At 39.8% G+C, this 20,759-nt stretch overlaps 1 protein-coding gene across 39 annotated transcripts in view; it reads left to right on the plus strand.

Annotated features, from left to right (window-relative positions):
• Nucleotides 1–20,759, plus strand: part of ank2 (ankyrin 2) — a 524,159-nt gene that overhangs the window by 327,633 nt on the left and 175,767 nt on the right. For 29 of the 39 annotated variants that reach the window (XM_033023003.1, XM_033022993.1, XM_033023145.1 and 26 more), the window contains 5 exons: nucleotides 2,418–2,441; nucleotides 5,299–5,397; nucleotides 9,960–10,058; nucleotides 15,376–15,474; nucleotides 16,996–17,193. In XM_033023003.1, coding sequence (XP_032878894.1) covers nucleotides 2,418–2,441; nucleotides 5,299–5,397; nucleotides 9,960–10,058; nucleotides 15,376–15,474; nucleotides 16,996–17,193 — 519 coding nt within the window. The remainder of the gene's footprint in view (nucleotides 1–2,417; nucleotides 2,442–5,298; nucleotides 5,398–9,959; nucleotides 10,059–15,375; nucleotides 15,475–16,995; nucleotides 17,194–20,759) is intronic. The other 10 variants (XM_033022973.1, XM_033023069.1, XM_033023154.1 and 7 more) reach the window with 1 other exon arrangement.

A 20,759-nucleotide genomic window follows, 5' to 3' on the forward strand; every position in this document is an offset into this window, starting at 1 on the left:
TTGATATAGAAACCTGATAATCTAAAAGGGCTCTGGAACCGAGGAGTATGTACTTTCATCATGCAACCCAATACATTCATGCCCTCCATCTGCTCATCTCCTATCCCCAACTCCAATATGACCTTTTATCCCCTCTTTCTCCTGCTCCTCTATCCTATCCCTCCCCCCCCCCCCCCCCATATTCCTCTCGCCAGCTTTATATTTCATTCTTAAGAGAGACACAAAAACCTGGAGTAACTCAACGGGACAGGCAGCATCTCTGGAGAGAAGGAATGGGTGACGTTTCAGGTCGAGACCCTTCTTCAGTTTTGGTCTCCTAATCTAAGGAAAGACATTCTTGCCATAGAGGGAGTACAGAGAAGGTTCACCAGACTGATACCTGGGATGGCAGGGCTTTCATATGAAGAAAGACTGGATAGACTCGGCTTGTACTCACTAGAATTTAGAAGATTGAGGGGGACTCTTATAGAAACTTACAAAATTCTTAAGGGGTTGGACAGGCTAGATGCAGGAAGATTGTTCCCGATGTTGGGGAAGTCCAGAACAAGGGGTCACAGTTTAAGGATAAGAGGGAAATCTTTTAGGACTGAGATGAGAAAAACATTTTTCACACAGAGAGTGGTGAATCTCTGGAATTCTCTGCCACAGAAGGTAGTTGATGCCAGTTCATTGGCTATATTTAAGAGGGAGTTGGATGTGGCCCTTGTGGCTAAAGGGGTCAGGGGGTATGAAGAGAAGGCAGGTACAGGATACTGAGTTGTATGATCAGCCTTGAACATATTGAATGGCGGTGCAGGCTTGAAGGGCCGAATGGCCTACTCCTGCACCTATTTTCTATGTTTCTATGTTTCAGACTGGTTAGGGATAAGGGAAATGAGAGATATAGACAATGAAGTGGAGAGATAAAGAACAATGAATAAAAGATATGCAAAAAAGTAACGATAAAGGAAACAGGCCATTGTAAACTGTTTTTAGGGTGAAAATGAGAAGCTAGTGTGACTTGGGTGGGGGAGGGATAGAGAGAGAGGGAATGCCGGGGCTACCTGAAGTGAGGGAAATCAATATTCATACTGGGCTGTAAGCTGCCCAAGAGAAATATGAGATGCTGTTCCTCCAATTTGCATTTAGCCTCACTCTAACAATGGAGGAAACCGAGGATAGAAAGGTCTATGTAGGAATGGGAAGGAGAATTAAAGTGTCCAGCAACCGGGAGATCAGGTAGGTTCATGCTGGCTCAGTGAAGGTGTTCCGCGAAACGATCGCCCAGTCTGCGTTTGGTCTCGCTGATGTATAAAAGTCCACAACGGATACAGTAGATGAGGTTGGAAGAGGTGCAAGTGTACCATTGCCTGGCCTGAAAGGACTGTCGGGGTCCCTGGACAGTCGAGGGAGGAGGTAAAGCGACAGGTGTTGCATCTTCTCCGGTTGCAGGGGAAGGTACCTGGGGAGGGGGTGGTTTGGGTGGGGATGAGTTAACCAGGGAGCTACGGAGGGAACGGTCTCTGCGGAAGGCAGAAAGGGATGGAGATGGGAAAATGTGGCTAGCGGTGGGATCCCGTTGGCGGTGGTGGAAATTTCGAAGGATTATGTGTTATATATTCTTCCTCTTCTTTCCTATCTGACCTTCTGAGTGGTACAAATGAGTGTGAAGTTTGATGATTCAATATGACTTGAGGCCGGAAAGCTGCACTGTGGGATCCACAAAAATGGATCACTATACGGTGGATCCAATTAAGTCCCTTTGTCAAAATTTAATAATTTTAGAATCATAATTAAAACTAACACCCAGTAATTAAAGCCTCCTGGACTCTTACTTCCCTTAAAAAAGTTACATATATAATAAGAATAAAATGTAAGTTTTTAAGTGTGGCAAGAAAGATGCAGGTTCTTCCTAGAAGAGATGATTGTGGATCAGCCCTCACACCTCAAACTTTGACGTGTATTTTGCCATCAAATAATTGATAATATTATAGTTTTGATGCTGACCTGTTAATCAGCATCCTACTCAGAAGGATATACATTAATTTTAAAAGACAAATAATAAATGCATTGTGTAGGATATATTTGTGTTCTTGTGGTTTTCTGAAGATATCCTGATGTAATGATTTAAAAATTTTAAAAAGCAGCAAAGACACCTTGCTGATAAGCTTTGTTATGTAATTGTCATCGCATCTTCCATGACCTTAGGACATATTTCAAACTGTTGGTATTTGCTGCTTTTAATAGGTTTAACATATGGATTATGCATCTTCATACAGAGCTTCATGTTGATGCACAATGTGTTCACTCTGCAGGTTTCTATTGAAAATAATCCTTTATCTTCACTGATAGAATTTGGAATTTGTTTCCAGTTTAACATTTTAATTTATCGTCCTTATTTACAATAATGTTTCTGTTTCTTATTAATGCTGTCCCAGATGATGGTGAATAGAACCACAGAGGTACTTGTCAAAGACTTTCTCAAATGTTCTCATTTATAATTTTAAAGGTGGCGTAAGATTTATAATGCTATACTCTCTGCTATACCCACTGTTACTTGTGTTATGCTGGCAATCATGATGTTTGCATTTATTTCCATGAAACTGTTTTATGACTCTCGGTGTAAATAAAACAAAATCTAACTTAAATATATAATTATTCAAATGAATAATATAATTAGATTAAAATGTTGTTTATAAAAAAAACATGCATACTGATCATGTTGAAGTGGTACAATAGGTTAATATTGGAACCTTAAACTATTTTCTTCAAAGTCCACTACCATACCAATTTTAGTGCCCACTACCCTACAAATGTTAGTGCCACCTAACTTACTAATCACGCCACCTGTAATCTCATCCAAATTGTTAAAAAAAAAACAACAGAGGTCCCAGCACCAATCCCTGTAGCATACCACTGGTCACAAGCCTACAATCTGAAAACAATTCTCCATTCATTTAATGAGCTCGCCCTGGATCACATATCACCTAACCTCTGTACCAGCCTTCCATGCAGGACTGTTATCGGATCAGTCCTGCTGAAACTGTGCAAATAAATCGGGACAACTCCATGGAATTAAAGTTATCGAAAATCCAGTAGAAAGTTCGAAAATTTAATTTATTTTGGCTTTGATTTTAATTTGTTAACATCGAGTTACTGAGTTTGATCGCCTTGCTGCCGATTTAATTCACACCTCATAGTTGTTTGCTTAGTGAACCCTTTGAACTTCAAATCAAATTGTGTTTTCTAAATGGAGAGAGAATCCAGAAATCGGAAGTTAATTTGCCAGAGGTCATGGCCTCAGAATTAAAGGGTGCTGTTTTAGAAAAGAGGTGAGGAGGAACTTCTTTAGTCAGAGGGTAGTTAATCTGTGGAACTCATTGCCACAGAGGGCTGTGGAGGCCAAGTCAGTGGCTATTTTTTTCAGGCAGAGACAGACAGATTTTTGATTAGAATGGGTGTCAGCGGTTATGGGGAGAAGGCAGGAAAATGGGATTAGGAGGCAGAGATCAGCCATGATTGAATGGCAGAGTAGACTCAATGGGCCTAACTCTACTCCTATAACTTGTGAACTTGTGTACTGACTACTGTGTGGAGAGTGTGATTTGTATGACTTTGTAGACTTTCTAAAAAAAGTAATTAGAGAAGGCGTATTCTATCTCCACAAAAATAAACACGGCATCTGTAGTCACAGCTTTGCCTTCCCATTTCTTGCCTGTCTTCTGATCAGTCATTTTCTGAGCACCATTGTATTACACAGATCATGGACCAGTACAGCACAGGAACAGGGTCTTCATGTTCTTGGATACTGAAACCTTCCCTACACCGAGTGTAATGCTTGTTGCCCAATGTGCCTAGCCAGCATGTTACACTTATGAGGTTTGTGCATAATTCATTTGAATTGATGCTCCTTTCAATAATTACAGCACCAAGGGGTTGTGCCACAGTTATTTAATGGAGTTGCAATGGAATGGAATGTGTTTTAACTGTTGTTGCTCAGGGATGTCCAGTTTGTTGTCAAGCCAGGCACTGATTGTTGGTTAGTGGATATTTGCCTCCTTCCTGTCTGGATTGCAGAAAGATCTACTGAAAAGTGTCTTCAGCTGCTAATGGGCTGCAGCTGTTCAGAAATCTGTCCACGAACTCAGTACGTCTCCATGCATTTTGGGTTTTGAATGGGGAGCAATATTTTAATATAATAATAACCTGATCCGTCATAAGCCGTAAGATAATCTGTAATAGTGAATCTGTAATAGTTCAAGATCAATGTTCGTTTAAGTATGCTTGGAATCTTTCAGTCAACTCATCACTAAATAGTACCATGACCAGAATGGGTATATTATCTGTGTCCCTGTGTGCAGTGAGTTAACTCCTACCACGTGCATGAATTGGAGAGTCTGGCATCACATTACATTCACTATGTTAGTTACACTATCACAGAAAGGTTACACTGGCTCTGCTGGAAGTTATTCCCCACAAGTCAGAGCTATGGATTGAAATCATGTCATCACCATATTGCAAATCAATGGTGTGCATTGCCTCGTGCAGATAGAGGCACAGGACACAGCAACGGTTCAATGGCACTTTATCATAATGGTAGTGAATTGAAACAGGTGGAAAACAAAGTTTTGCACAAAAATGAGCAAACTAGAGCCCTCTGTCCTCACAGTCAAACAAAGACATGTTCTGGTGACCCGAGTTACTTGTTTGCCGTAAGACAGTTTAAAATTTGAGGCTACTTTTGGGTGATTAAGGATCTTATTGTAGGTATAAGTATTAGACCCCTTGAGAAGTTACAATACATACTGATCTCAGTAGGTATGAGGATCCTTCAATCCTTCTGCTCTGGTGGTGTAAAAAGTATCCTGACCGGAAACATCTCTATCTGGTTTGGCATCAGCTCTGTCCAGGACAGGAAGGCTCGGCAGAGAGTAGTGAACTACACTCCACCCCCCCCCCCCCCCCTGCAGAACCTATACACCAGCAGATGCAAATCCAGAGCCAGCAAGATCATGAAGGACCCCTATCACCCCAGCAACGGATTGTTCCAGCTGCTACGGTCATGCAAGCGCCAGCGCTGTCACGCAGCAAAAACAGAGAGGATGGGACGGAGTTTCTTCCCACAGGCCATCAGGACTGTAAACTCTGATCTCACCAGGACGTAAATACGGTTGTGTCTTTTTTTTAATGTAAATACTGGTTCTGTTCTGTTGTTTTGCACAATCCCGCAGGCATTGCCACTATCATTTCACTGTCCATCTTGTATGTGTATGTGACAAATAAACTTGACTTGACATTATCTTTCTCTCTATTTCACAGAGTGGTTTCACTCCTCTTCACATTGCTGCCCACTATGGAAACGTGAATGTAGCTACTCTGCTGTTAAACCGAGGAGCTGCTGTGGATTTCACAGCCCGGGTAAATTATGTACTTTCTGCTCTTAATTTGAGTTACTGTTCTTACTTTAACTCTGCAATGTTTTTGCAACTCATGAGGAATTGATCTCTGTGATAATTTTGCCTTTCATCCCGGTAAAACATGGTAACACGCGTTCACCTTTCATCTTTTGCTAATTGGCCAATGACATTTGAAGAGTTATTGAAATCAGCAATTGAGCAAAGTTCCATAGCACGCACTATGATGGCACTGTACACTCTTATGTGAAAACAATCTTTCACCTACATATTACCTTTGAATAAGGCTGATAGAAAGCTTAGCTATTACATAATTAAATGATAATCCCAAATATATCAATGTATTCATATTTTCTTTATAGATGGACAAAGGGAACAACACAAAATGCAATTTACAATTGAAATGAGTGAGGCTCAGATGTTAGTTTTGAAAATATATTTATGAATACATTAATGAATTTGAGCAAGCAGCAGGGATCTATAGCATTTAGTCCACTATTATTACCTGCAAGTTTGGCTGGATGGAAATAATAGTGCAGGTTAAACTAGGTGAGCAGGACTGAGAAGGTGGGTAACCTTGAATGAGTGTAGTATGATGGTCTCCATCACAGTACACAAAAATGTTTAATCAGTTGGCAACTTGATTTGTATGGTTTATAATTACAAGCAATGGCGAATGGAAATTTGTGTTCTGGAAAATCATAGTTTGGTGTACAAAAACATTAACATATTTAAATAGAGCTAGTTTCTATCGACTGAAGTGATTTGTGATATGAAATATTAGGAGCACATTTTTGGTGTATATTCTTGGTAAATAGGGGAAAATATCAATCAAATATAACATAAGCTACATAAACTAAAGAGATGATTGTGGACTACAGGAGACAGCAGGGGACTGGACACCTCCCCATCCACATCGGTGATGCTGAGGTTGAAAGGGTCAGCAGCTTCAAGTTCCTCGGTGTGCACATCACTGAGGACCTCTCTTGGTCACTGCACACGGACACAGTAACTGAAGGCCCGCCTGCGGCTCTTTTTCCTGAGAAGTCTGAGGAAGTTTGGCATGAACGCCAGCATCCTCACAAACGTCTACAGTTGCACCATCGAGAGTCTGCTGACGGGCTGTATCACAGTCTGGTACGGGAACTGTTCTGCCCACAGCCGCAAATCACTACAGAGAGAGGTGAAGGGGGGACAGCACATCACTGGCAACTGTCTCCCGGACATTCAGGGCATTTTCCACAGGCGGTGCCTGCGGAAGGCACACAGCATCATCGAGGACCACAACCACCCAGCACGCAGACTGTTCTCCTTGTTGCCGTCAGGCAGACGATTAAGGAGCATGGCTGCACGTACCACCAGACATAGGAACAGTTTTTATCATTATGCCATCTGGCTTCTGAACTCATAAACACATCATATGTGTTGATTATTTTATTTATTATTGTCTTTTACCTACCAATGTCACTTTTATCATTTTTTTTAACCTTATATTTATCCTTGTAATATCATTGCTGAGGTGACCCGTTGTCTTGTCAAACACATTCCATTGTACCGTTGACCCTGTGTTAACCTACATATGACAAATAAAACTGAACTGAACTAAAAAAATAAAGCCGGCATTGGACAGATATGATTCATTCTTTGGTGTTAAAATCGAGACAAAGAATTATTCAAGCAAAAATTTTCAAATGTAATCTGTCCATTTAAATTTTTTAAATTGGTTAAATATCGTGAAGCATAGTACACATTTTATTATTTAGACCATACACTAAGCAACTATGATGTAAGATTCTGCAAGTCACAGAAATGGAAAAAAAAACAGTTGAATTATGTGGAAGAGGTTGCCTATAGACATGGCAAAGACACTAATATTTACAGTGCATAAAGGATACCTGGATAAGTACATAGAATATAGTACAGAAACAGGCTCTTAGGCCCACAATGTCTGTGCCGAACATGAAGGCAAGACCAACTCCTATCTGCCTGCACATAATCCATATTCTTCCATTCCCTGCATTTGCCTATCCAAAAGTCTCTTAAAAGTATCACTTGTGCCTCCACCACCACCCCTGGCAGTGCATTCCGGACATTCACCGCCGTGTGTGTGATTAAAAACCCTGTCCCTCACATCTCCTTTAAACTTTGCCCTTCTTAAAGCTATGCCCTCTAGTATTTGATTTCCATCCTGGGAAAAAAGTACTGACTGCATACCCTATTGATGCCTCTCATCATTTTATATACTTCTATCAGGTCTCCCCTCAACTTCTGCATTACAGAGAAAACAATCTACCTCTCTTTGTAGCTAATACTCCCTTATCCAGGAATCATTCTGATAAACCTCCAAAGCCTCCACATTCTTACTGTATAGGGGCGACCACAACTGCAGGCAATATACCAAATGTGGCTCAAAATATCTACATCATGACTTCCTGACTCGTACATCCAATGTTCTGACCAGTTAAGGCGAGCCTTTCTTTACCTATGGCTTCTTTACCATTCTATCTACTTGTGTAGCTGCTTTTGGGAGTTATGGAATTGGACCCCAAGATGTTCAATGCTGATATGGGTCCTGCCATTTATTGTATATTTTCCCCTTTCATTCAACTTCCCCAAGTATAACATCTCACACTTGCTCGGATTAAACTCCATGTGCCATTATTCCACCCATTTCTCTAGTAGATCTGTTTAGTTTAGTTTAGAGATACAGCACGGAATCTGCGCTGACCGGTGATCCCCGAACCCTAACACTATCCTACACACATTAGGTACAATTTGTTTTTCAATTTTACCAAACAGAAGATCTCAGAGAAAACCCATGCAGTCATGGGGAGAACATCCAAACTCCATACAGATAGCACCTGTAGTCGGGATCGAACTCGGGCCTCTGGCACTAAGGCAGCAACTCTAGTGCTGCGCCACTGTGCCGCCCTATATCTACAGTATATCTACATCTATATGAATACTTGGATTTGAAAAGTGTAGGTGGCTAAAGGCCTAATGCAGGCAAAAGGAATTAGCGTAGATATGCATGGACAAGTTGCATCGCAGGGCCTGCTTCATTGCTGTACGAGTCTAAGCGGTCCTCATATTAGTTTGTACTGACTCTGTTTCACAAGTTACAAGTACGGAAATGACAGAGCAGTTCTTTTATTTCTCATAAGATATTGCAAATTGACAATAAACGATATCATGGGTCAAGGAATGATTTGAATTGGATTTTCTAAAGGTTCTAATGTATAAATAGATTTAAGGTGAGAGGGGAAAGATTTATAGGAACCTGAGGGGCAACGTTTCACACAAAGGGTGGTTTGTATATGGAAAGAGCTGCCAGAGGAAGTAGTTGAGGCAGGTGCGATCACAACATTACAATGACATTTGGACAGGTACATGGATCGGAAAAGTTTAGAAGGATAAGGGCCAAACAAAGGTTTGTGGGACTAGTGTTGATGGGACATCTTTGTCGACGTAAGTAAATTGGGCCGAAGGGCCTGTTTCCAAGCTATACGAGTCCATGACTCTAATTATAATAGATAGCAAATAGATAGAAATTTAGAGACTCACATTGAAACACGAATCCTGATCATGGCAGAATTACAAATTAGTAAAATGGAGACATATGTTAAAATATTTTATTGGTAATAGAATGTGCAATTATTTTATAACTAAAAACCAGTGTTAAGTATGACTTGGAAATTCACCACAAAGCACATGGATACAATGTTACCAGAATGTTACCAGTAAAGAGGAAATTCATGATGAACCATATCTTATGTTATTTAGACAGAAGATAAGCCAGCAAAAAGGAATAAACAAAAACAATTTAGAACATAGCAGTGAGTGAATCTTTCTTATCACCATATTGACTGGTTGCAATTGAAAATGTGTCCAATGAGATCCCTGAAATAACATACAAACATGAAATTTCCCAGGCTAAAATTTCGGGCAACTAAGAATATACCATTATTAATTTCAAGCAAAAAAAGTACAAGCTTATCAGAAGATTTGTTTTTAATGTATGAAACTAGCAGGTTAATGGTAAATGTTAATGCTCTGATGAACATTTTAATGATAGGAAAGATTTAGAGGGATATGGCCCAATCACAGGCAGGTGTGACCTGTGTAGATGGGGCATCTTGGTCAGCATAGGCAAGTCGTGCTGAAAGGGCCTGTTTCCATGCTGTATGATTCTATGAATAATTCACTGTGAATGTAGAGATTTGCCCGAATGCGGCATGTGCCAATGTTGCAGTTGAGATACCAGATAAGTCTAAGTTTAGGATGAAATAGAGGAGATTTATAAAATGTTGAATGTAAAGTTTTTTTTTTTAAACTTGCAGGTAGGGTTATGAATTATGTAAAAGTCAGAGCACTCAACTCTTTCAAATTCGTAGATTTGCTCGGGTTACATTGGTTTTACACATTTTTTCAAATTTCTACATTTCTTATTGATTTCCCTTTTCCAACCAGAGTGAATGCCCTTACTAAATGTAATGAAGTTGGAATTGAACTAGTGATTTTTAATATGATTGTGTTTTCTTTTCTCCTTTCCAAATCCCAATCCAGAATGGAATTACTCCTCTACATGTAGCTTCCAAACGAGGGAATACTAATATGGTGAAACTGTTACTGGATCGTGGATCCCATATAGATGCTAAAACAAGGGTGAGTCTTTCTTGATTCATGTTTTATAGCTATCCCTTGATGCGTCACCGGTCCAGGTAACATATCATTGTTGTAGGAATGGCTGCATTATGGGTTGGCTAAGGGTCATGCCTTTTGCATGTAACTGCAAATTTGTGGAGCTATATGAGAGACATGCAATGTTTACATCAGCTCAATACACAGTCAAATTTGCCAAAAATAAAACAATACTGGATAAAGGAATGACCTTTTTTTTTCTTAATTATTTTTATTGGAAGCAATTGTACAAGAATAAAACATTCGGCATGTAAAATCATACAATTATTGTACAGCTTCAATTTTGACCATTTAATCCTAAAAGAAGAGAGAAAGAGCGAGAGAGGGAAAGAGAGAAAAGTAAAAAAATAGAACCCCTAGTAGTGTGGCCAAAGAGGGAATAAAGATATAAGAGAGGAAAATAAAAGAAAAAAAAAAAAAAAAAAAGTGGAGATCCACTGCCCCTCGCCCCCCATCCCCCCCCCCCCCCCCCATCCCCCCCCCCCCCCCCCCCCCGCCCACCTCACTCAACCCATAGTTGGATTAAATCCAAATTTGTGTTCGCCATACTATCCTTGTAAGAATTTGGTAAAAGGTGTCCATGCCTTGAAAAGTTGATCTGGTTTTTCTGCCAAGCCAAGCCTAATATTTTCCAGATGTATTTGTCTCGGACATGTTTGTAATCCACATCTTTACAGTAGGGACTAATGTGTGTTTCCAAAATTTAAGTATTAGTTTTTTTGCCGTTATCAGGCCATAATTAAGGAAAACGACTTTGAAATAATGTTAGCGCAGAGCAGGCTTCTGACAGACGTACCTAGAGTCATCAATTCTGTGTCGGGGTGCAATTTTAATTTAAGTATTTTAGAAATTTTTTTTTTAAAGGAATGAAAATGAGATTAATTTTTAGATTATTGTTTTAGAGATTATTCAAGGAGTTTGTGCTATTAAATACACAATAATATTAAGCTGAAATATAAACACAATTGAAGAATATCAACAATATTTCAAATATTTTTAAAATACTTGTAGATATAGTTATCAATTGTGTAAAAGTACGAGTGCTCAGCTCTTTCAACTGCTTAGATTTACTATATGCTGGGCATAAACTGATTTTCTTGAGTCTGTGCAGTTAGCTAATAAATGAACTTCTGGAGGCCACTGCTGATCGTGTTCTGAAGTGTAGGCAGTGTGAATCGATGATCTCCAACTTGATCAGCTTTCAATAATTTATTTTATTCCATCAATGTAGATTGACCGCCTGTTGCTGAACTTGTTGATTATCATTCCCTTGTCTTCTAATATTTCATAATAGGACCTGAGCTAACATCAGCACTGTAAAAAATGATCAAGTTATGACTATGAAAATGTAGTATAAAGAATAACACAACGTAACCATAATTTTAATAGGATTCCAAAATATGACATGCAGATGCTTTTCTTATTTTTTGTCTCTTTGTTGTGTGTATTTTCACATGCTGTGTATAATGGTTATTTGAACATGTTGCCTGGTTTACTTCGGTGTTGTTTTTACATTATTGATGTCTCTCTCTTTAATTGCATTCCATATGTTTGCTATGGCTGTGGGTTTGTAGTGTATTGATAAGGTAGGTTCATTGTTGCATGCCTGTCCTGTGCATTTAAGGGAGAAGGTATGACCTACCACATCTTCCAATTGAACACATTTTTTGCATCTTTGAAGGTGCCAGCCCTCCTGTGGGACAGGCTAACTTTAGAAAACTCAGTGAAAGTAACAACATAGATGACAAGGAAATCTGTTCCACTAAACGTATCTTGATTTGACAACCATACCTTCATCAGCATAATTTCACAATTTGGCCAGTCAGTACATGAATTAGTCGGAAAGAACTGCAGATGCTGGTTTAAATTGAAGGTAGACACAAAATGCTGGAGTATCTCAACAGGACAGGCTGCATCCTTGGAGAGGAATGGGTGACGTTTCGGGTCGAGACCCTTTTTCAGACTCATTAATTTTGTTGTTTTCAATAGTTTAAAAAATGTTCTGCCTCTGAGGGAACCGGTAAAATCCTCCGCCCTGAGTGTATTTTATTTATATATTTAATGTTTTTAATTAATTTGAAAAATATGTAGTCATACCGATGGAAAGGGACTGCTTTAGAAAATTAGATATTATGTAAATAACAGCTAAGTGGGGCAGCAGAGGTGCAGTGTTAGAGTTGCTGCCTTACAGCGCCAGACACCCTGGTTCGATTACAGGTACTGTCTGTACAGAATTTGTACATTCTCCTGTGACCACATAAGTTTTCTCTAAATTATCCCTAGTATGCAGGATATAACTAGTAGAGCCAAATTCAGGCAAGTGGGACTAGTATAGAAGGGGGCTTGTTACTTGGTGTGGGCAAGTTGTGCAAAAAGGTTTGTTTCCAAACAGTATGACTCTAAAACAAGTGCATAGGTGATCACTGGTTGGCGTGGACACAGTGGGCCGGAGGGCCTGTTTCCACACTGTATCACTAAACTAAACTAAACTAACTAACTAACCTAATTAAGTTATTGACCAAGGGTCAGTAGAATATCAGTTCATTATATTCAAGCAGTCTGATTTGAGAAATACGCAGATTCCTATCAGCCGAAGATCATTCATAAAGAGGATCAAGCCTCTTCTGCATTATTTTACAGTTGAATATTTTATTTGCTGTGTGTTATCTATTGTATTTATTTATTGCATTCATTGTTATGCCTGGACACACACGATGCTCATCTTGAATATCGCACTGGAGTTGCTCCACTGTTCTCATCATAAATGATTACTGAATTTATTTCAATAAACCAAATCATTAACTCCATTATGTTCTGATTCGTCCCACCCCAAAATCTCTACTTTTAACCAATACTGACATCATTCTAATGTGATCACCACCTTCCTCTTCAAATGCTAATGCAAGTACTCCAGCACTGCTACTCTATTGTGTGTCAAGTAATCCAGAAAGAAGAACAGCATCCTTCCAGCTACTCGGGAACTTCAAACTCATTGTTCTCATAAACGTTCTCCAGCGCAGAGCTTTTAGCAAAATATATTTTTTTCATAGTTTGTCTGGAATTGTGGTATTTCTTTGCAGAAATTAATTTATATATAGTAATAGATAGGACACTATATGTAACGGTAAGACTGTAGAACAAATAGAAAAACTAATGATATAAAATAAAATGTAATCCTTTATCGGATCATTGTCATTTTCTCCTTATGATTTGACTGGTCTCATTTAGAGTTAAAGAATCATACAGCATGGAATCACGCCATGCTGAGGAAGATGCCCAACCTACACTAGTTCCACCTGTGTTTGGCCCACATCCCTTTAAACCTTTCATATCCATGCACCTGTCCAAATGGCTTTTAAATGCTGTTATAGTACCTGCCTCAACTATCTCCTTGGGCAGCGTTCCATATACCACAACCCTCAATTCCCATTAAATCTATCCCCTCTCACTTGTTCTTGATTCCCCTTGTCTGGGTAAAAGATTCTGTGCATCTACCACATCTATTCTCATCAAGGTCTTATACATCTCTAAAAGATCACCCCTCATCCTCCTGCACTCCAAGGAATGCATTCCCAGCCTGCCCCAACTCTCCTCATAGCACAGGCCTTCAAGTCCTGGCAACATCCCCGTAAATCTTGTCTGCACTCTTTCCAGTTTAACAACATCTTTCCTAAAGGATATTGGGATGAGGATAGGTTATTGTGATGTTTGTTATACTGATTGTATTGGGAAGGGTGATTATAGAGTGATGGGTTGTAAATATGACTAAGATACTGTATAGTATTTGCAGGTTTTTTCTTTTCTTTTTCTTTTTTTCTTTTTTGTATGGCTTTGTAAATATTTGATTAGTGTTCAAATGTAAATAATTTGGTGTACATATAGTGGCTGGTGTACATATGGTGTACATATAGCTGCTAAATTTGTCTGAGATAATTACAAGCAGTTGAATAAGTGGGAATTAATAAGCTTTGACTTCTTCCTGCTCCTTTTCGGACACATATGATTTCATTTATTTATAGATATTGTTTATGACACTTTATAAATATTTTTGTTTTGTTTTTTGTATGCTGTTTCACATTTGTTTTTTATTCTTTTATTCTGTCTGAAATAAATAACTAATAAATAAAAATAAATAAATAGTAAGGGTGACAAAACTGAACACATACTCCAAATGTGACCTCACCAACATCTTGTCCAACTGCAAAATAACATCTCAGTTTCTATACTCATTACCCCTGACTGATGATGCGTGTAAAGCCGCCTTGACCACCATATCAGATTCAGATTCAGATTCAAACTTTATTGTCATTGTGCAGTGTACAGTACAGAGACAACGAAATGCAGTTAGCATCTCCCTAGAAGAGCGACATAGAATATGAGCAATATATAAATAAATATATTTACGTGCATATAGTCATAGTAGTGCAATTATTATTATTTTTCCTGATGAAAGGAGTGTCCGGGGGGGGTGGTGATTGGCAATCTCCGAGGTACAGTGTTAAGTAATGTAACAGCCGCAGGGAAGAAGCTGTTCCTGGAGCTGCCACTTTCAAGGAACAATGTACCTGCACTCCTAGATCCCTCTACTCTACAACACTCCCCAGAGTCCAGCCATTAACTGTAAAGGTCCTGCCCTGATTTGACTTCCCAAAATCCAACACCTCGCACTTACCTGCATTAACTCCATTAACCATTCCTCAATCCACTTGCCCAACTGATCAAGATCCTGCTGTGATTTTTGATAACTATCTTCGCTCTCTACAATGCCACCCACTTTAGTGTCATCTTCAAACTTACCAATCATGTCCTGCACATTCTCATCCAACTCTTCGATATAAACTACAAACAGCAATGGCCGCAACACGGAACTCTGAGACACACCACTAGTCACAGACCTCCAGTCTGATTTATTTTCTATTGGTTAATATAAATTTGACAGTGCTGCTATGTTGAAGCTATGTGTTGGCAAGCAGCATGAATTTGGAAATAACATTTAGGAAACATATTCAAGATTTCGAGATAAATTGTTTACATTTCTGGAAGGTTATTTTTCATAATTACCTTTAAGTTTTAATAATGAGGCAGTGGGGCAGTGATACTGTGGTGTTGGGTGTTTTAGAGTGTGGTCTGGATGTAGTGAAGAGAATAATTCATTTAAAATAAATGAATGTTAGTGATTAATTTGCTGTGATAGTTCTTCTGGATTGCAAATGCCCTCCCTATACAACTTGTGCTACTTACCCAGATGTATGTGTTTAACCTGCATTGTACTTCTTGTCAGGATGGGCTGACCCCACTGCACTGTGCAGCCAGGAGTGGACATGATGGAGCTGTGGAGATTCTGCTCGAGAGGGGAGCCCCAATGCTTGCCAGAACGAAGGTGATTATGTGCTCAGTGTTAAGCCGTTTGAATTAATTAGCTAGTGTATGAGTTCACAAAGTTTGTCTCAGAGTTAAGCTTAATAGATTAATTATTTAATTCGTGAAATCTAGGGAAAAAATTCACCCTGGCTGTTAGAATTGGGGAAATCAGTTGTCCATTATAAGTTTGATCTGAGCACCCTCAACCTTAGCAGCCCAGAATTGTCAATGAAACTGATGTCACCCATTAAGCTTGGTGAAAGTTTGGAAGTCCCAGGCAGAAAGAGACATTCTGAACCTCCATTCAGATGATGAGTGATTCCTGTATAACTTCATTTGTGGAGTACTGGTGGTGGTGAACCACAGTTTGGACTACTCGTGTGGTACTGGTGGTGAACACAACCAACACAGAGATTTGACAGGAAAATCCACCCACTGAAACTGGCACAAACTCGGCAGGCCATTGATTTCAATATTCAAATAGGAAAGAATCACTGCAGACAAGAGTTAAACTATAAAGTTGTAATTGTTTTAATTATTTTAAATAATTTAAATGTTAATAGCTTTTTAAAATTCTTATAATTTTTGAATGTTTGTCAATATCATAAATATTGTTAGTCATTCAGTCTCTTTGACAGCAAGTAACATGGAGGCAGGGCTCTGAAGGCTTCCTGGGCAGTTCTTGGGGCATATTTACAGCATATTGGGATCACTTAGAAAGGGTCTGTGATGATCTCCTCTGTCAGTACGAAATTGAATCTGTTGAAACGTCCTATTGAAGGTTAGACCAAGTTTTGGGTACAGGTGTTCAGTGAGCTTGAGAGACTCATCATTCAGAGGATGATCTAAGCCAAGCTTGCTGTGTGTGCTGCTAATCAATTATTCGGTGCAACCTCATGAATTATGAAAACCAGTGTGTTGTTGTACAGTTTTCATTTAAATGTTATATGAATGCTCAATGCACCATTGGGCTAAATAGTTGAGTCTGGTGGTTCCATTGGGAACCACTGGCTATCAGCCCGATGTGGATAACTAAGTCCTGGAGTTGCCCAATCCCACTGTAAATTCAGGTGGCAGCAGATCTGTTCCAACTCTAAGCTACACATGCAATAAAATGGTGGAACCCGGTAGTGATGGGTGTCCGAGGTTGTGGGGAGAAGGCAGGAGAATAGGGTTAGGAGGGAGAAATAGATCAGCTATGATTGAATGGGGAAGTAGACTTGATGGGCCAAATGGCCTAATTTTGCTCCTATTACTTATGACATTATGATGGGTCCACAGACTGTAAATTAATAAACATTTTTGTAAAAAATAAAGAATAAACAGAAGCTTCAGGTACTTATTATGGTTGTTTAGCAGAACTCTCTCAAAAATTGCTGCAACTGATCTACAACGCATTGACAAATATCTGAAGTTTCTGTCTTTCTGTTTATGGTAGAGTGTTCGTGGAAGCCATTTCATTCACTATCCTCTTTCCAGGTAATCTTCACCTCTTTTGAGTGAAAATGTAATAATCTTTCTTTTATTTTCTTGTGAACAGAATGGTTTGTCACCCCTCCATATGTCTGCCCAAGGAGATCATGTGGAATGTGTCAAGCATCTGCTGCAGCACAAGGCACCTGTTGATGATGTTACGCTTGACTATCTCACTGCATTGCACGTGGCTGCTCACTGTGGTCACTACAGGGTCACCAAGCTCCTCCTGGACAAGAGAGCCAATCCCAATGCCCGGGCACTGGTAAATAACAATGATATGTTTGTTGGTTGATGTAGTTATTCAGATCCTCACAGGTTATGACAGGGGTTTGTTCCAGAGAGCTGACCGTAAACTGAACAGTTCACAAATGTATCTCCAAACCAAATTCCCACACAACAGAAGTGGCCTGCAGAGATTGGTTGTCTTGAAATAATAATCTGGAGAAGCATTTTAACTCTTGTGTTGCTATTCTTAATAATAAATTTGATATTAACAGATGTAGCCTGACGAGCTAATAATGATATTATTTAAAAAGATTTTACTGCAGACCAGGTTTTAACTGCTATTGATTGTTTTAAAATAAACATGGCTGCTGGCCTGGGTGGCATGTTTCCCGATAGGATTTGCAAAATAGATATCAATGTGTTAATTAGAATGTGGCACAATTCCAGCCAGTATGAACACAGTCGGCAGCAACCCTGCAGCTGTTAGCAAATCCATCCAGCAGTCTCTCAGCCACTTGATCTTTTGCACGGGCTGTCTGTTACGCATTCATCAACTGAGGAGTCCTATATATGGACTTCAGAAAGGTCTTTGACAAGGCCTCTCATGGAAGGCTAGTCCAAAAAGGTTAGACTTCATGGGATCCACAGCAAGTTGGCGAATTGGACCCACCGTAGGTTGGGTAGTTGGAAACAAACAATAATAATGGAGGTTCATAAAAAAGCTGGAGAAACTCAGCTGGTGCAGCAGCATCTATCGAGCGAAGGAAAAAGGCAAAGTTTCGGGCCGAAACCCTTCTTCAGACTGATCGGGGGTGGGGGGGGGGCGGGGAGAAGAAAGGGAAAAAGAGGAGAAGCCCGAAAGCTGGGGGATGGGAGGAGACAGCAGGAGGGCTGAGGAAGGGGAGGAGACAGCAAGGACTAACAAAATTGGGAGAATTCAATGTTCATGGAAGTTAGTTATCATAAGAATCAGTATTGGGACCTTTGCTGTTTGTCATATATGTTGAATAGGAATGTAGGGGCTATGATTAATTTTAGCAAATGATACATTGGTGTTCGTAGTGAGCAAGGTAGTCTTAGGTCATAGAATGATATCGATCAGCAGATAAATTAGCAGAACATTGGTGGGTAGATTTTAAAGCTAATAACTGAAAATTCATAGATTTTAGGAGGTGTAATAAGAGGAGGACATAACCCATGAATGGCAGGTCCTTGGGAGTACTGAGAAACAGAGGGACATTGCTATATATGTCCATAAATCTCTAAAGTGTCATAAAGATGCATAAAGTGGTGAAGAACGGGATATTGCCCTTAAATAGCTCGGTATAATATATAACTTTAATTAGACTGCAGATAGAGTATCATGCGCAGTTCTAGTCACAACACTGCAGGAAGGACTAACACGTTGAAGGACAAAAGAGTGGATTTAGATGGAATTTACCAGGGTGTTGCCTAAGATGGAATGTATCAGATATGAGGAAGCATTGGATAGGTTGGGTTTGGTTTTATTGGAGATGAAGAAGCTGAGAGGTTATCTGATGGAAGTGTGTAAAATAATGAGGGGTGTGGATAGGGTTGATAATGAGAAACATTTCTTTATTATAGAGATGTCAAAAACCAGAGGTGAAGGATGAGATGATTTGAGGGGATCAGCTATTATATCTGTTTGCACCACTTCTCCTGGCATCACATTCTAGACTCCTACTACTCTCTGTGTAAAAAAAAAACTTGCTCGTAAATCTTCTTTGACATTTTACCCTCTCATCTTTAAGCTATGCCCTCTGGTATTTGGACATGCAACATTTCCATCCTTGGCAAATAACTGATTTTCTACCCTATTTATGCGTCTTATAATTTGACGTACATCCCTCAGCCTCCAACACGCCAGTGAAAACATCCACATTTGTCTAACCTCTCCTTGTAGCTAACACTCTCTAATCCAGGCAAAACGCTGGTGAAACTCTTCTGCGCCCTCTCCATAACCTTCTTGTAGTGCAGCGACCATAACTGCACATTAATACTCTAAATGTGGCCGAACCAAAGTTTTATACAACAGCAACATTACTTCTTGACTTTCATACTCAAAAACCCGATTGCTGAAGGCAAGCATGAGAACACCTCCTTACCATCCCACCTACTTATGTTGCCATTTTCAGGGAACTATGCACCTACACTCCAAGATTCCTCTGTCTATTGATGCTGCTCAGGTTCTGCCATTCATTGTATATTTTCCTCCTTGATGTGACCTTCCAAAGTGCAACATCTCACACTTGACCAGCTTAAAATCCATCTGTCTCCTCTTGCTATATCTCCCACTAATTTATATCCCACTGAATTATTTGGCAACCTTTCGCTCTATCTATCAATTATTGTAAAAGCTAAAGCTGTTTCCTTCTTTGTTTATATTTTTCAAAGAGCCTGCCCAATTTTAGCTGCTTAAATGTTACATACGTTTCCTTTTTTTCTATTTGACTAAATTCGCAATATTACCATCATTCAAGATTCCAGGCATACAAGATCTTTGTCGTAAGCACTAAATTATGTAACTGATAAAGGAAGTTTCATCCAAAAATATTCCTGTTATGTGTTCGTTTTAACAAGATCTTTCAGATGAAATTAATTTCAACGATCTAGCAACATTTAATAGTGCCTGAAATTATGGTTGCCCCATTACAGGAAGGATGTGGAGGCTTTGGAAGTGTGCAGAGGTTTAGAAACATAGAAATATAGAAAATAGGTGCAGGAGTAGGCCATTCGGCCCTTCGAGCCTGCACCGCCATTCAATATGATCATGGCTGATCATCCAACTCAGTATCCTGTACCTGCCTTCTCTCCATACCCGCTGATCCCTTTAGCCACAAGGGCCACATCTAACTCCCTCTTAAATAGAGCCAATGAACTGGCCTCAACTACTTTCTGTGGCAGAGAATTCCACAGACTCACCACTCTCTGTGTGAAAAACAAATTTCTCATCTCGGTCCTAAAAGACTTCCCCCTTATCCTTAAACTGTGACCCCTTGTTCTGGACTTCCCCAACATCGGGAACAATCTTCCTGCATCTAGCCTGTCCAACCCCTTAAGAATTTTGTAAGTTTCTATAAGATCCCCCCTCAATCTTCTAAATTCTAGCGAGTACAAGCCGAGTCTATCCAGTCTTTCTTCATATGAAAGTCCTGCCATCCCAGGAATCAGTCTGGTGAACCTTCTCTGTACTCCCTCTATGGCAAGAATGTCTTTCCTCAGATTAGGAGACCAAAACTGTACGCAATACTCCAGGTGTGGTCTCACCAAGGCCCTGTACAACTGCAGTAGAACCTCCCTGCTCCTATACTCAAATCTAACATACCATTCGCTTTCTTCAATGCCTGCTGTACCTGCATGCCTACTTTCAATGACTGGTGTACCATGACACCCAGGTCTCGTTGCATCTCCCCTTTTCCTAATCAGCCACCATTCAGATAACAGTCTACTTTCCTGTTCTTGCCACCAAAGTGGATAACCTCACATTTATCCACATTATACTGCATCTGCCATGCATTTGCCCATTCACCAAGTCACCTTGCAGCCTCCTAGCATCCTCCTCACAACTAACACTGCCCCCAG

This window comes from Amblyraja radiata, chromosome 1 (assembly GCF_010909765.2).
Source record: "Amblyraja radiata isolate CabotCenter1 chromosome 1, sAmbRad1.1.pri, whole genome shotgun sequence".
Classification (NCBI taxonomy): domain Eukaryota; kingdom Metazoa; phylum Chordata; class Chondrichthyes; order Rajiformes; family Rajidae; genus Amblyraja; species Amblyraja radiata.